This window comes from Penaeus chinensis, chromosome 15 (assembly GCF_019202785.1).
Source record: "Penaeus chinensis breed Huanghai No. 1 chromosome 15, ASM1920278v2, whole genome shotgun sequence".
Lineage (NCBI taxonomy): Eukaryota > Metazoa > Arthropoda > Malacostraca > Decapoda > Penaeidae > Penaeus > Penaeus chinensis.
This window is the reverse complement of record NC_061833.1, coordinates 24,313,744-24,328,743: the sequence shown is the minus strand read 5'-3', so window position 1 is coordinate 24,328,743 and position 15,000 is coordinate 24,313,744. Positions and strand designations below refer to the sequence as shown.

The 15,000-nt window shown below is 37.4% G+C and overlaps 2 protein-coding genes across 3 annotated transcripts in view; one reads left to right on the top strand and one right to left on the bottom strand.

Moving 5' to 3' along the window:
• The window catches only part of LOC125032665 (collagen alpha-5(IV) chain-like), an 8,986-nt gene extending 7,302 nt beyond the window's left edge, over positions 1–1,684 (top strand). The window contains exons 4-5 of the mRNA XM_047623913.1: positions 326–476; positions 1,072–1,684. Coding sequence (XP_047479869.1) covers positions 326–476; positions 1,072–1,433 — 513 coding nt within the window. The 3' untranslated portion in view covers positions 1,434–1,684. The remainder of the gene's footprint in view (positions 1–325; positions 477–1,071) is intronic.
• Positions 1,685–2,301: 617 nt separating this feature from the next.
• LOC125032664 (eukaryotic translation initiation factor 2-alpha kinase-like) overlaps positions 2,302–15,000 on the bottom strand; it is a 20,571-nt gene continuing 7,872 nt past the window's right edge. The window contains exons 1-15 of one of the 2 annotated variants that reach the window (XM_047623912.1): positions 14,925–15,000; positions 14,596–14,770; positions 13,995–14,160; positions 13,272–13,400; positions 12,671–12,812; positions 12,371–12,538; positions 10,231–10,378; positions 9,874–10,036; positions 9,471–9,646; positions 8,985–9,107; positions 8,197–8,340; positions 7,039–7,972; positions 6,712–6,891; positions 5,818–5,982; positions 2,302–5,427 (exon numbers count right to left, since the gene is read on the bottom strand). The exon at positions 14,925–15,000 is cut by the window's right edge and continues 64 nt beyond it. In XM_047623912.1, the coding sequence (XP_047479868.1) occupies positions 5,215–5,427; positions 5,818–5,982; positions 6,712–6,891; positions 7,039–7,972; positions 8,197–8,340; positions 8,985–9,107; positions 9,471–9,646; positions 9,874–10,036; positions 10,231–10,378; positions 12,371–12,538; positions 12,671–12,812; positions 13,272–13,400; positions 13,995–14,160; positions 14,596–14,744 (3,000 nt within the window). In that variant the 5' untranslated portion in view covers positions 14,745–14,770; positions 14,925–15,000 and the 3' untranslated portion in view covers positions 2,302–5,214. The remainder of the gene's footprint in view (positions 5,428–5,817; positions 5,983–6,711; positions 6,892–7,038; positions 7,973–8,196; positions 8,341–8,984; positions 9,108–9,470; positions 9,647–9,873; positions 10,037–10,230; positions 10,379–12,370; positions 12,539–12,670; positions 12,813–13,271; positions 13,401–13,994; positions 14,161–14,595; positions 14,771–14,924) is intronic. The other variant, XM_047623911.1, reaches the window with a different exon arrangement.

The following is a 15,000-nucleotide window of genomic DNA, read 5'->3' as shown; positions in this document are numbered from 1 at the left end:
TTCATGTGACACAATTTTACAGCAGAATCTTTTTTTTTTGTATTTTCCTTACATGTTTCAGCGTTACCTCGATGCTAAAGGGTGCTTCATTGTCACCGAATATGCAATCCTTTCCTGCACGCGGGTGCAAGGCCTGTTCACTAAGGGACATTGCTCATGCTTACCCGTAGACAGCTTATGTATATTACTTTTTCATCATATTATCCTCCAGTATGATCGCACCCGAAGGCACAGGCACTGAGGGTATAACGCTTATCTGTTGTTTTCATTTCCTACAAAACATTTCTACTGTGATTTTTCCCACCTCCCCCTCGCCGTTCTACAGGAAGGGGACGAGGAGTGCCCCTGGGACATCAGTCTGCTGGTCTCCAAGTACCTGGTGGTGAGGGACCAGATCGACCTGATCTCCAAACTCGACACTCGAATCGACCTTCTCGTGGCCGCCATCTTCCGCATGCGTCTGGCTGTCGAGGGAGGTAAGGAATTTAGTGGTTTTATACGAGTATTGTCCCAAAGAGGGTGTTTAAGTTTTACCCCAATCTTATTCAAGCATGTTTCCTGATTAACTGGTTTGTTACCAGAATTACACGTGAAGTCACTGTCGGATCGTGACTGTAACTAACCATAATTGGAATTTTGTTTCTGATAAATACCTGAACTCAGATAATAGGGGTATTTTTTTTTTTTTTTTTTTCCTTGTAGATAGAAGTTTGCTATCTACTAAAGCTCTGTGTTAGAGTTAAGTATCTTTTACATTTTGTGTACTCCTCCAGTCTCTCTCTCTCTATCTCTCTCTCTCTCCCTCTCTCTCTCTCTCTCTCTCTCTCTCTCTATATATATATATATATATATATATATATATATATATTTATCTCTCTTTCTCTCTCTCTCTCTCTCTCTCTCTCTCTCTCTCTCTCTCTCTCTCTCTCTCTCTCTCTCTCTCTCTCTCTCTCTCTCTCTCTCTCTCTCTCTCTCTCTCTCTCTCTCTCTCTCTCTCTCTCTCTCTCTCTCTCCCTCTCTCCCTCTCTCCCTCTCTCTCCTGCCTCAGCTCACGCCGTGCTTCTTCCCCAGCGTACGAGATGGTGGGCGAGCCAGGGGAGCCGGGCGAGGAGGGCGACCCCGGGGCCAAGGGCGACAGGGGCCCCGCCGGGGAGCCGGGACGCTGCCCGGGCTCGAGCTGCCTCGTGGGCCCCGCGGGCGACCCGGGTCCTCCCGGCAGCCCCGGCGACAAGGGCCGGAAGGGCGACTGCTGCTACGGCACGCCCGGGCCGCAAGGGCGCAAGGGCGACGCCGGCCGCGGCATCCCCGGCGACCGCGGGCCTCCGGGGCTCAGAGGCGACAAGGGAGAGGTTGGGAGGGCCGTTTTCGGTTACTCAGGCGAGCTGGGGGTGTCCGGCGGAGGAAATATTTTAGGAGGATACACTTCACCTTAGGGTTCCTGGCATCGTTATCAGCGCTTTGTCAGTCTGCTTCCTTTACTCCGTTTCTTACCATCTGGGCAACGTTGTGGACGAAAGCCCCCACGCACTGCCATTCATCAGTCATTGCCACTATGACCTCCCTCAAGCCTATGTAACATATAGTTTTAGTTTACTATAAAGGGGTGTATGTCCCCATTTCTGTAGAATTTTGTGTGATTCTTTATTGTAAGTCAATGAAAAGTGGGAAAGTTCATTGAAACAAACGAGTGCTTTTCTTTATCCCTAACAGATTCAATGCTTTATGGAAATAAGAGGGAAAATTACATATTAATTTTCAAACGGATGTGAAGCTTCAGTTTCATATTTACGTAGCTGTACTCCCTTTCCCTGACTAAATGCATAAATATAGTCATATCAACTTAATTTCATGTGTGCACTTGTTAATAGTGTATGCAATATTTTCATGCATATATCGCATGTGTATGCAGTTACATGCGAGGCTTGTGTGTGTGTGTGTTGTGTGTGTGTGTGTGTGTGTGTGTGTGTGTGTGTGTGTGTGTGTGTGTGTGTGTGTGTGTGTGTGTGTGTGTGTGTGTGTGTGTGTGTGTGTGTGTGTGTGTGTGTGTGTGTGTGTGTGTGTGTGTGTGTGTGTGTGTGTGTGTGTGTGTGTGTGTGTGTGTGTGAGAGCACGTGCGCTTGCAATTGGGGAGGCGAGGGTGTGCTATGTTTAAGTTCGGTGTCCTTCACTGGAAAACTAACAAAGGATAACTCAAGCATATATCACATGACTGTTGTTCCTTTTCAAAAAGAATGAAGATTACCCTCACTTCATTGTGCTAACATTTACATAACGTAGGAATAAGGAATAAAAAGACGCATATTTTGGCCATAAGTTTAATATCTTATTTGGAAATTAACATACATCTTAAAAAATCCAAAAATGTCAACACCTTATGGCAGTCACGTACACATATTGTTCGAGGAGTAAAGTTATCAGCCATTACACAAACTTTTCATTGTACTAAATTCAAGTTGCATAAATAGGGGAAAGCTTAAACAGATACAAAGAAAAAAAACAAAAAAAACAAGAGAGGAGAAGGTTATATAAAACGAATGTAACTGGAATATCTCTGAATCTCCCCCTCCCCCCCGCCCCACCCCATCCACTCCACCCATTCAGCACTGACTCTCTGTTGCCAAGCCATATCCAGACATAACTGTAGCTCAGGCAAGACAGTAATGCAAAAACTGGGAAATATAATATATCACAGTATTTTCCCCGTACTTTTTATATATAAAAATAAAATTCTTTTTTTTATAATTTCCATGGCATTAGATAGAATTTGTTGACTCAATAACAACCAGAATATGAATCATATAAGAAAAAGACACATATGTAACAATATCATAACTATAATAATCAAGAATGAGCTTATTGTATGTTCTTTATACATATTTTCCAACTGTCAACTTTTTTCACAAGACCGACTTGATAAGAATTCCTTTAACATTAACCCCAAACCACCAGGGATGCCACATATGTACATGCCATGAGTTTGATCTATTAGATGTCTTTACACACAGATGGCTCCACAAGATATAATTCACCAATGAGCCAATTATGAGTACTACCTGTCTCACCTGTTTACCCTTTTCCTTGATTTTTTAGAAATATTATCTGGTATTTAATATCGCTGTTAGTAATGTCGATTACATCATAATAATTATAAGTCTATAATAAGGATAACAGCATCGATAGTGATCGCATTATTAAAGAAAAGCGTTTTTCTCACAAACTCAAGGAAAAGTGAAATCAGGTAAGGTCACAAGATCTACTAATTGATTCCTTTGTGGCTAAGCACTTGCAGAGCCATCTAAGTGCAATGACATGTCACAAAATGATAATACAGTGAATACAACATTTTCCCGGGGTCTTTGAGTTAAATAAATAAATCTTCATTCATTTGGAATACATTAACAAGTACACCGGGTTTTTTTATTTAATCCATTAACACATGAATATCTAAACATACAAGGGAAGAAATACTGACTATGGATTCAATCTCCTGAAATAACCTGTAGCAATTTATCATTACATGCCTAAAATCAATACCATCAAATTCACAGTACAGTATGGAAAAAAACATGCATTAACAGCTCCACCTTCTCCTACTGACTGAGAAACAATAAGAAAACTAATTCCTCATTTTCTTCAGGAAAGATATAATTGTTTAGGCATATTTTTGTAATACTATGGTAAACTGCTGTTTTTCTTTAAAAACAAATCTGTTAATAAAGAATAAAAAAAAAAAAAAATCACTCAAATAAACTAATTTCTACGTTATATTATGTTCAACTGAACATCAAGATTTGATTATTTTTACCATATGTAAAAATATAGAGCCAAATTATATGGATACAATTAAAACCCAACTTCAAAGCATCTTGTGGGGTTTCCCCAACACTTTACACACTTTAAGCCATCTGCTGGTTCTAAATATCATCACAAACACTGTTAAAAAATGTCATTTTCAACCTGTGAAGTCTGAACAACTGTCTTGTGCTTTTCAAACCCTTTACTCACATGAATGTAATACTAATGGTAATAAGCGACGCTTGCACACGATGTACTATGACTAACCATAGTTTAATGCTACTTGTGAATACTCAATATCATTGCTAATGAATGATAGCTACATGATACTTGATGATGATTAAATATAACAAAATAAATTTATACCACTCAAAGCATATACTCCACAACAATCTACAATAATCAAAACAGCCTTTGGTCTTCATCATAATGATACAAAGCTCTCTGTCCTCCAAAAAACAACCACTCAATACTTTTTGTTTGTTTTTTTTTGCATTTTTTGAGTTTGTGTGGCTATGACTCATCTTCGTTTGGTCTAACCTCTCCAGAGACAAAATATGAAAATCATATGTAATATCAAATCACAAAAAAATTAAAATGCAGACTCTCTTCTAATAGGTAATCCCTCTACTTACAATATCATGAAATCAAAAATATCATAAACAAAGGCTCAGTTTTACTGTGGTGTGAATATCAGGGAAAAATAATAAAGAGATATACTCTATGACTATAGGTAACTAATAATACATATCTTATTTTTGGATTTTGAAAATGTATATAGACCACTTACATGCATCCCAGAGTAGAGATAATTTCAAGGTTGTGTTACGGAAATACCAGGGAACCATCTTTCACAGTTTATTAGAGTGAGGGAAGTGTTACTTATGCACACTATAAGTACTGTTCTTTGTTTCATAACATCAGAAACCCACTCTAGACTCCCACAATAGTTAATAGTATTAGATTTTGTATTATCTACCTTAACAAGCTCAGTATGGAACTTCTTTCTGCACCAAAGAGAAGAGAGAAATAGAAAAAAAAATATATGTATAATTTTTTAATGTTTGTGATAACATTTGCTTATAGTACAACCTCCAAAAAGTGCCATGTAAACACCCCATTCACTTTTCAGATAATGACCCTATTGATAAAAGATGGTCAAAACCCATGATAAAGCTACTAAAATATTAACAAAAATTTTACCATGACAGCATACATTTTGCAAGCAAACAACAGATCTTTGATGAGCAGTGATACAAGTTTTCTAGCCTATGGAAACTTATTACATGACTGTTTGAGATGAGGTATAAGGACAGGACTAAAAGCACTGATGAACAAATCACTTGAAGAATGAGGATGAAGGAAATCATGGAAAACTCCCACGACAGAAGATATGTTTTCCTGACATCATCATCATCATCATCTCCCTGATGAAGTGGATGAGGCGATGGAGTAACAGGATGACTGGGAATGTACAAGGGAGCGCTGACGGGAGAGATGGAAGTGATCTTCAGGCTGGATGTCTTCGACAGAGATGCCCTGGAGAGGCCTCAGAGGGTTTCTGGCACGGATGCCCCTTGTTGTGGGACGCATGTCCGGATTGGCAGAGAGCATGAGCTTCAGTAACTGTGTCTGTAGGGGTCAGGAGAGGTTTAATGATGAAAGAGAGACAGATGAGATAAACATCACAGTAGTATGGGTGTGCTTAGATGTGTGTTGGTCTATGGGTATGTGGGTGTGTGGAGGTGTGTGGGAGTGTGTAGGTGTGTGTGTGGGTGTGTGTGTGATGATGGTGGGTGTGTGGATGGGTGGGTGTGTGGGTGTGTGAGTGTGCGTGGGTGTGTGAGCAAATGGGCACTTAGCCATGTGGTTGAGGGCATTTTGTTGTGTGCATTTGTATGAGGCCTAACAATATTACTTAGCTGAGTCTGTAAAATTAACCCATTTAAAACTGTTAAATAAAAATTTACTAGTCACCTTTACATAACAACATGGAATTTGTCTTTAATTAAAGTAGTTTACCTCATCAGGATAACTTTCTATGAAGCCATCTGGGAACGTTCCTTCTCGTACACGGGTCATGACTGTCAGACGCTCCATACCAGTGGAAAATGGCACTAGCATCTCAAAGAAAATGAGTCCCAAGGAGTATATGTCTACTTTGTAATCATAGACTTGGCCCATCACCTGCAATAAAACCAATATATAATTTAATCCATTGTTCATTGATAGCAGGACATAAAGCCATATTTCCACCAGCAAAAAACTATGGTGAGACACTATTAGGTGTCACTGGTCTTAACTTAAGACACTACGAAATGTTGCCAGAGTTACTGCGTTGTTGGTAAAAGTCTGCCTCAGATCCTATTCTTAAGAATTTAACTTAAACTGACCTATCTCATTTTATTGTTAAAATATATTACATGGTCAGTTATCATTTTATTGATATCAAATTATGGAGATGCAATAAATCCAGGCTGCTGTTTATTAACATCTTAAGATCAACAAATCAAACAATGATATACTAATTAAGTAGAAATAGCATTATGCACTTAGCAACTTGAATCTTAATTTTTCCTTCATCAGTCTACTCCAGCTTCAAATGCCTTACTTCTTTGCTGGTTTTGAAAATATCACTTTTTAAAATTCAATACTAGTTACTAATTCACTCCTTGTTGGCTGAGCATTTGTAGAGCCACATGTGTAAAAATCCACAAAAAACTACAGTGGACAGTACATGTACTCATGCCAATGGGTTGAAAACACAGTCACATACATACTCTACAACAGAAATCTTTTCTTCTCTCTTTTATATTACAGTTCTCTAAGAATGTTCTTCAATTGTTATAATGGACAGATAACTTCAGAACTTTTATGAAAAAGCAAATCAAATAGTTAACACTTTTTTTAACTTACTTGCTCGGGGCTCATGTAAAGCTGAGTCCCCACACGATGGGTGTGGTGACTATCAGGCAGTCTACCCATGTAGCCTGGCTGAACAACCCCTGGGGTTCGCAGGTCCTCTGCAATAGTGGTTACCAACCCAAAGTCTCCTATTTTTATTTTGCCATCGAGTGAGAAGAAGATATTAGAAGGCTGAAAAAGAGAGAATTTTATTTCTAAAAAATAGTGCAATGCAATAAAATTGATTCATAATAAAAATGCCTGCTTCTGACATTGATAATGAAAATTAAATTCATCAATTCACATAGATATTCCAAAGAAATCAAAAGACCACATTACCTTCAGATCTCGATGCATAAGCTGATTATCATGGACATATTCAACAGCCTTCACAATATCATTGAACATATCACAGATAGTCTTTTTATTTCTAATTTCATTTTGCAAGAGCCAGTCCTTCAGGCTTTCCCTCTGACAAAGCTCCATCTGGATATATAAGAAGGTCCTGCTGCGGAGAACACTGGCCTCTTCTTTGGAGTGGGATGTTATCTTCTCCATACTTGTCTGAAGGCTTAACGTTCTTGGTCTCTCACTCGTTTCCTTTGAATCACTCCCAAAGGGATGGCTCTGTAATCTCTTCCTCTTCCGCAGCTTTTTGTGGCTTTCCTTGCTCTGGCTACTTCTTTCTTGACTAGCGCTTTTATCCTCAAATACAGGACTGTGTAGTGATAAACTGTTCTCATTATCACACCCTGAGTCTTGAAAAACTATTGACTGACTAAGACTGTCCTCTAATTCACTAGCATTGTTTTGAATCTGAATGCCAGCATCTTTAGAGTCACTTTTATTACTTGTGCAGTCATCACTTCTCTCACTCGGTTTTGCTTCAGGATTCTCAAAAACTATCTCAAACGAATCTTCTGCAGCAAAATCATTCTGGGTGTCCTGAATATCTCCTGTTTTGCTATCATTCTGCCACCAACTGGAAGACTTATCTGTGTTTTCTTGCAAACCCTCAGACTCCTCCTCCTCCTCCATCTCAGATTCCTCTTCAGACTCCTCCTTATATCCAGTATAGGACCCATTTCTGCCTTTCTGGTCCTCAACCATGCTATAACTTTCATAAGGTTTGGGGGCGAGTTTGTTAAACACATCCGAAAGAGAATCATTCAAGCCTTCGTCTGCATCTCGACAAGCAAAGCTCTCTTCCTGGGCCTTGTCACGGGTCTCTTCTGCCCCATGAGAGAAAGGGGACGTGGACAAAGCTTCAGATCTTGAAAGGGGGGAGAGATTAGACAAATTAATAATAAAAATAGCAATAACCTAAATGAAATGAGATGCAAATATTTTAACCTTTCAAAAAACAGCACAATCTTTAAGAAAGCCATACATCAAAAGTGATTCCCTCAACACAATCACAGTAGCATGAGAAAAATACAAAATAAAACACTACTACACCACTAAGGAAAGTACAAAATCCATCAATTAATCACTTACCCACTCTGTAAAAGAGACAGAGACTCATCTTGCCAACCAGGAGGAGGCGATTCCAACCAGCTGTTGTAATAACGCACAATATTTGTGTGGTTCAACTTGGCAAGTGCACGGACTTCACGCTTTACTCTCTCTGCAGATGATTCCCTGAATATGAGGAATGTATTAGTATCTGAAGTTTTAAATTTCGTATGCATACACTACAAGAATAATTTGGAATTTCAAAGTTTTCTTCTAAATTAATTGTTCAGCTGACATGTACAACTAGTTCTTTTCCTTCTTTTCTGCTCTTTTCTTTCCTTTTTCAAGAAGTTAAGAAACCAACTGGTATGGTTAAGATGTGGATTAATATTTACTGATTTTTTTCAAAATACAAAGTATATTCTGTAACTATGTAATACGCATACTCTTTACTGCATGTTTAGCTTGGTGTAAAATCATAAATATTGAGTTAATATGTGTTGGTGCTTTAGTGCATAACCTAAAGACCTATGATTTTATACATAGCTGACTAATGGATTTCTCAACCCCTAATAAATAGCATTGCATGTTTCTCATCTAGTCACCAGTACCATAAAATATAAAAACAATTTCTGAATAAAAGAGAGAATTGGTGATACATATTTTTCCAACTAGAAAACATCCTCATACATTCCCGCAAATTAAACGTGTTCTTGAAAATACTTTCTGGTACCCAAAATGTTTTAAGATTAACTTTGACCTTCTCCAAATGCATTTTTTTCTTTATTACCTAAAGTGAATCCCAAGAACATAATCAATCCTTTTCTTACTTTGCTGGTAATGTTATCCTCTTGACGGCATATTCATTCTCATCAAGCTTGTTCCGGACCTGAAACACTACACCGAAGCCGCCACGTCCCAGGCAGTGCATGGGCTCAAAGTCTGTTGCATACCTGCAAGCATGAATTTCGAAAAATGCAATTGTAATACTGGCACTCAACTTATTTTTTTTCTTCCTCTGAACCTTGGCACTTTATGGAAAATTACGTTAGCCTAAATCACATACTCTTCTCAGAGAGAAAAAAAAACAACTAAACATCTCTTATAGTTTTTGAGGAAAAAAAAATCAAAGTTCTGAATTCTCAAAATGCAATGACTCCCAAAAATAATATAATTCCCACTACGTGTTTCCCACCAAGAAACCCAACAGACCAAAGAGCATGACACGAAATCCCCTTCTGGACGTGAAGGCACAAAAACCCAACTGAAAAGCCGACAAGCGTCTGTAATGAGAACTAATCCATGACTTCACTAACCTTGAAGTGAACTGGGGTGTCGGGGGTTCGCTCTTCTCCGGCAAGGCTGAATCTGCCGTAGGATTACTTGTCAAGACAGGAACCTCAGTAGGAGCTGGAGCAGGTGGCACAGGTGGCGCAGGTGGTGCAGCAACCTGGGGCACCTGCACTCCCATTCGGTGAATTAATGCCAGGATCTGAAAACCATACAATGCAAAAGGTAAAATAAATGCAAATTTTTCAGAACAAATAGTTAAAAAGGCTATGGCTTTACTATTATTTGTTAGTCAATATGAAAAACATTCAAACTATTTCTAGAAAAAAAAAAAATTGCATTAATACGGAAACAAAAGAAATCCTAACATTAAAGTGTGAAAATACCCAAAAACTATCGGTCAAAGAAAAAAAACAAATTACTACACACATGTGGATTATTCTGAATGATGAGATTCAGCATCTGCGTAACCAGATTGAGGGTTTGCTGTGTCACTTGACGTCTCATGCTGACTAGAATGTACCGCAACAGAAGAAAGTGAAGCAAGGCATAGCAAGCAACACCACAAACCAGTTTCATCCAAGTTTCAGGCCTGTAACACACAAAACTCATTGCCAAATATTGTTAAAGTGTACATATATTCATTTCACATAACTTTCTGTACTTGTATTAAATAGAAGACCACTTAAAGACTGAGGTATACTTTCAAGCTTAAAAACTAGTATAATTATTTCAACACAGCACAAGGCTAAACAAAACATAGCTTAGCAAATGTATCTAACTTACCCAATGTGAAAGCATATGTGAAGAATCTGCGCTGCCACATCGTCCATAATGGTTTCATCTTCATCCTCGGGCATACCTGTGGGGGCCTCCAAGGGACGACTCAGATTAAGCTGACCCTCACTTTCGCCATAGAGGTAATAGCCATTATCTGATAAAAAACAATAATATATATATCTTTTTCTATACGTTATGTTATAACTTCAAAAAGATTTACTGTGCACTTCCTGATGACCAATATATCAGAAACACAACCTGTTCTCTAATTTCACACTCCTGGACATTCAAAATCATTAGGCACTTTTCGGGAAGATGTACAAAATTACAGGATCATTGTGCAGTATACAAGGTAGTCTAAAAATCTTGCAATGAAACCTCAAAGCCACTTTAAAACAGGTAAATAATAAAGCAATACAAAATGCATCACACTGAAATGGAAGTCTTCATGGAGGTAAAAATAGGACAATCCTGCATATCAAATCTTTCAATTATCAATCTGCTTCTCACCCTTCCTTACACAAACAGTCCATGAAAATATCTCACAACACATTATTCCCTTATGGTTAAGATCTCTGTTGTGTAGCAATGTACTAATCCTCTAACCACACTTACTGCCAGTCCTTAGCCTGCTGATGGCTGGAGGGTATGTACATAATGACAAACCCACTGTGATTTTAATTAATTAGTTTCCTTTACACACAGATGACTTCAAAAGTGCTCAGTCACCAAGGAGGTAATTAGCTTAGACCCATCTGGTCTCACTTCTTTATCCTTTTTCAGTAATATATATCCTTTAATATATTTATTAATAATAGCATTGTTAGCAACATTACAAAAACATAATGATAATAAAAACAACAAAAGTATTAATAGTATCAGCACAAAAACAAAAATCTTCACAAATAATCAAGCAATAATCAACTTACTTCTTGATACCTAAGTACTTGTGGGAACATCTAAATTTAAACAAAATTCAAAACAAAACTACATTGGATATTGGATGGTGATACTGTGAAATATACCGTTTTAAATGATGAAAAGGTGTTACACGACACCCCTTTCAAGCCGATAATTTAATTTCTAAAATGCCTACACGTTTGTTCATTTACACAAATTTAGCTATTTACACTTTTTTTTCTGGCTATATACATTTTCCTTGTTTTTCTTAATACCTATGATTAATCCCACAAATACCAGACCCTACTTCAAAAATTACAGAAACATATCCATTATGCAGCCTATGGAGAAGCTACATTAATTAATAAATCTAATGATAATATAATACTTAATATATTCATCAACCAGCATTTATCATACACAACTATATTACTACTGTTACCTATCTCCATTACTAAACCTTCAATACACATCTTTAGTAAGCACATATACTTTCTTTAAAGATTACCTTTAGAACCAAGTCCAAGAGTGTCATCCAGTAATAAGAATGCAAGTGGCATACACATGCCATCTAGATAGCAGAAATTTGGAATAGTAATATAAAATGAGAAAAGGTGACAAAACTTTTAACAAAAAGAAATAACAACAAATTTATCATTCACTTTCCAGAATTATGTACTATGATTAATAAATTATATATTTTTTCTATATCCTCATATTCTCACAGACATACAATAATACATATGAATATATACATGTGCATATAAGTACATATATATGTATATGTATAAATATATGCATATGGATGTGTTTGGATGGATGGATGGATGGATGAATGGATGGATGGATGGATGGATGGATGGATGGATGGATGGATGGATGGATGGATGGATGGATGGATGGATGGATGGATGGATGGATGGATGGATGGATGGATGGATGGATGGATGGATGGATGGATGAATCTCACTCTCTCTTACCTGTCTCTCTCTCTCTCTCTCTCTCTCTCTCTCTCTCTCTCTCTCTCTCTCTCTCTCTCTCTCTCTCTCTCTCTCTCTCTCTCTCTCTCTCTCTCTCTCACATGCACACACAGACACACCAAGATGTCTAACTTCTCACCTAGGCCTATGACAATATAAATTCTTCGATTTTTATTTTCTATTCTTTTACAATCATCAAATTTTGGGGCAGGACAGTGAATAATCTGCCACTTAACCTATAACATAATGGCCTTTTCATAGCTTACCAAAAGGATAGTCTATCTGGTGAGCAACTGCAACTGCAGTATTCTCCTCTTTCTGGTCATAGCTGAGGAGCAATGGGTGCTTCCGTCTGTTATAATTAACAATTGGGGTTCGGGATAGTGCTGTTGCTAAGTAAGGGCGCCACTGAACACGTGGGAATGATGTTTCCGCTGAAATCAAACTCATATCAATGAATGTTTTGATGCCATAGTTTAGTCACTATTTAGGAAATCACAATATAGCCAAAAAAAATGTATATCTTATTGCTGTATCAATCAATTAGTGCATAAAGCATAGCATACCTGGAATGGGTAAATCAGATGCATAAATCCTGATTGCAGAGTTGACCCTCTTCCTCATGTTGCCACTCTGCTGTATATAGAGCTGTTTCTGATGAACCCCTACGTACAAGGCAGGCTGTTGCTGGTCCCCATCCTGGTCATACTGATAATTCAGAATAATCAAATCACATCAAATGAAGTTGCATATGGCACAACAGCTTGTTTTCCAGGCAAGTTCCCCGTAAGCACTTTCGCATAAATACCTTTTCCTAGATGTAAATGCTCATTCTGTTGAAATGAAAGGTTTTTGTGACTGTAAGGTGACTTCCCTTATAAAACAAACATTAATTAATCACAAAAATATCACATTAACATTTTCTATAAAATAATAAATAATCCGAAAAAAGACTGATTTGAACTATTTGTATACTTGGCATGAATTTAAAAGTTTCTTATCCTATAAACCATTAGCTGATGATACATGCTATATCATTTTTCAATTTCCCCCAAAAACATATATACAGAAACTGCCAACTAATCCAAATACTTAAAAATTCTCATGATTAGGAGAAAAAAATCTCAAAATCACACAAAACCTAGAGACACAGTAATTACAACTGACCTCTGTATTTTCTCCATATGATTGTCCTGATTCTGGACACAAAGCTGGTACACTGTTTGTGCTAAACAAGTCAATCTGCTGAATATCACTTCCCTGTATCCTCCATGCACTGACCACAGGTGATGCCAGCTGAAAGAAAAAAATCGACTTGATTATCTTTTAAATAAAAGTACCCAAAGTCAGTCCTCACAGCTTCACTTAGAATCTTGTGGCAGAAGAAAAAATTGTAAATGATAAATGGAAATTTTCTTAGACCAAAAACACCTCCAAGCTCTTGCTGGTATAAGTGGTATAAAAGAGAATTACCTTTACAGCAAAAAAGACGTCATTAATCATAACCATTGTACTGTGGCTTTTCCTACATTTATTAAAATAAACTCTCGTCGTTCTAAATGGAATTACAGATTTTCTTCACAGGGAATTTACACTAAATAATCTAACAATTTACAAAATGCTTACACTGCATATAATAATATCTTAAAGCTAATGTTAAGTTCTAACAAATATTTCAATAACCTTGGCGATTTCATATTCCTCACTTTGTGTTACTATATATATTGCATATAAATATGTACAGAAGTATTAATTAATAGAAACATAATCAAGTACATTCTTAACTTAAACTAACTTACAAACAATGACAAAAGCAAACAATCAAAACTGTCTAAACAAATGTTATTCATCACAATCAAATTATTCAACAGATGATTCCCATAAACTCACCTTCTGCTGCCAGAGAAGATGGCCTTTTTCGTCCATGCCCATTATGATGCCGTCAGGTACGACAAAATGAAGGGAAGGGAGCTCCTCCTCCTCTTCTCCTCTGCTCATCCCCTCACAGCCTCCACCAGCAAGATTTACCTCATGCTGGCCAACACTGAAGTTCCACCTTGAAATCAAATTTATCTGTTATTGATTCTATTTTCATTTCTATCTTAATCATTAATGCCTATTTCCTCTTCCTTTTCATCACTGTTTTTCAAGAGGAGGTAAACGGACAGAACGTGGAAGTGAATACACATAACACTGTGCAAATATATACATACAGTAGAGCCTCACATTTGGCATGTTTGCATTTGACAAAATTGTAATCAGTGACCATTACAAACTACTACTCCTCATCACATCTGGTCACCTATTTCATATCATAATATCCTAACCAAGTAAAAGAGCATGAAAACTCTGCTGCCCCCAAAACAAAGTATGTTTTTTTTTCAAATAATGTTATTATTTACATATGATGAAATTGTATTAGGCAACCTTTTTCAGTACCACTAAATGCAAGGCTTTACTATACACATTACATACGAGAATCTTTTCCTACCTCTCCTCTCCAGACTGTGGATCAATGGCCCTGACAATCTGCGTTACTCGCCGGACAACCAACACATGTATAGGCTTTGATGCTGTTTGTTGTCGATTACATCCACCAGTATTACATACGTATAACAAGTGTCCTGTGTTTGCTGACATTCCCCAGACTTCAGTTGACTTTCCTCCTAAAAAGTTTAAAAAGAATATTTAATCCATACACTTTCACTTAAAAATTCAAGGAAATCATGTAATGAGGCTCAAAGTCTGAACAATAATATATTTATCAATAAAAAGAGTATATGGTATGAAATGAAGACTACTCAGAATTTCTCAACATACTGTATTTTATGAAGCCTCTGCAGAAGGTCTCTCAAGCAATCCAAAACATGAAAAAATGGCATTACACACACATCAG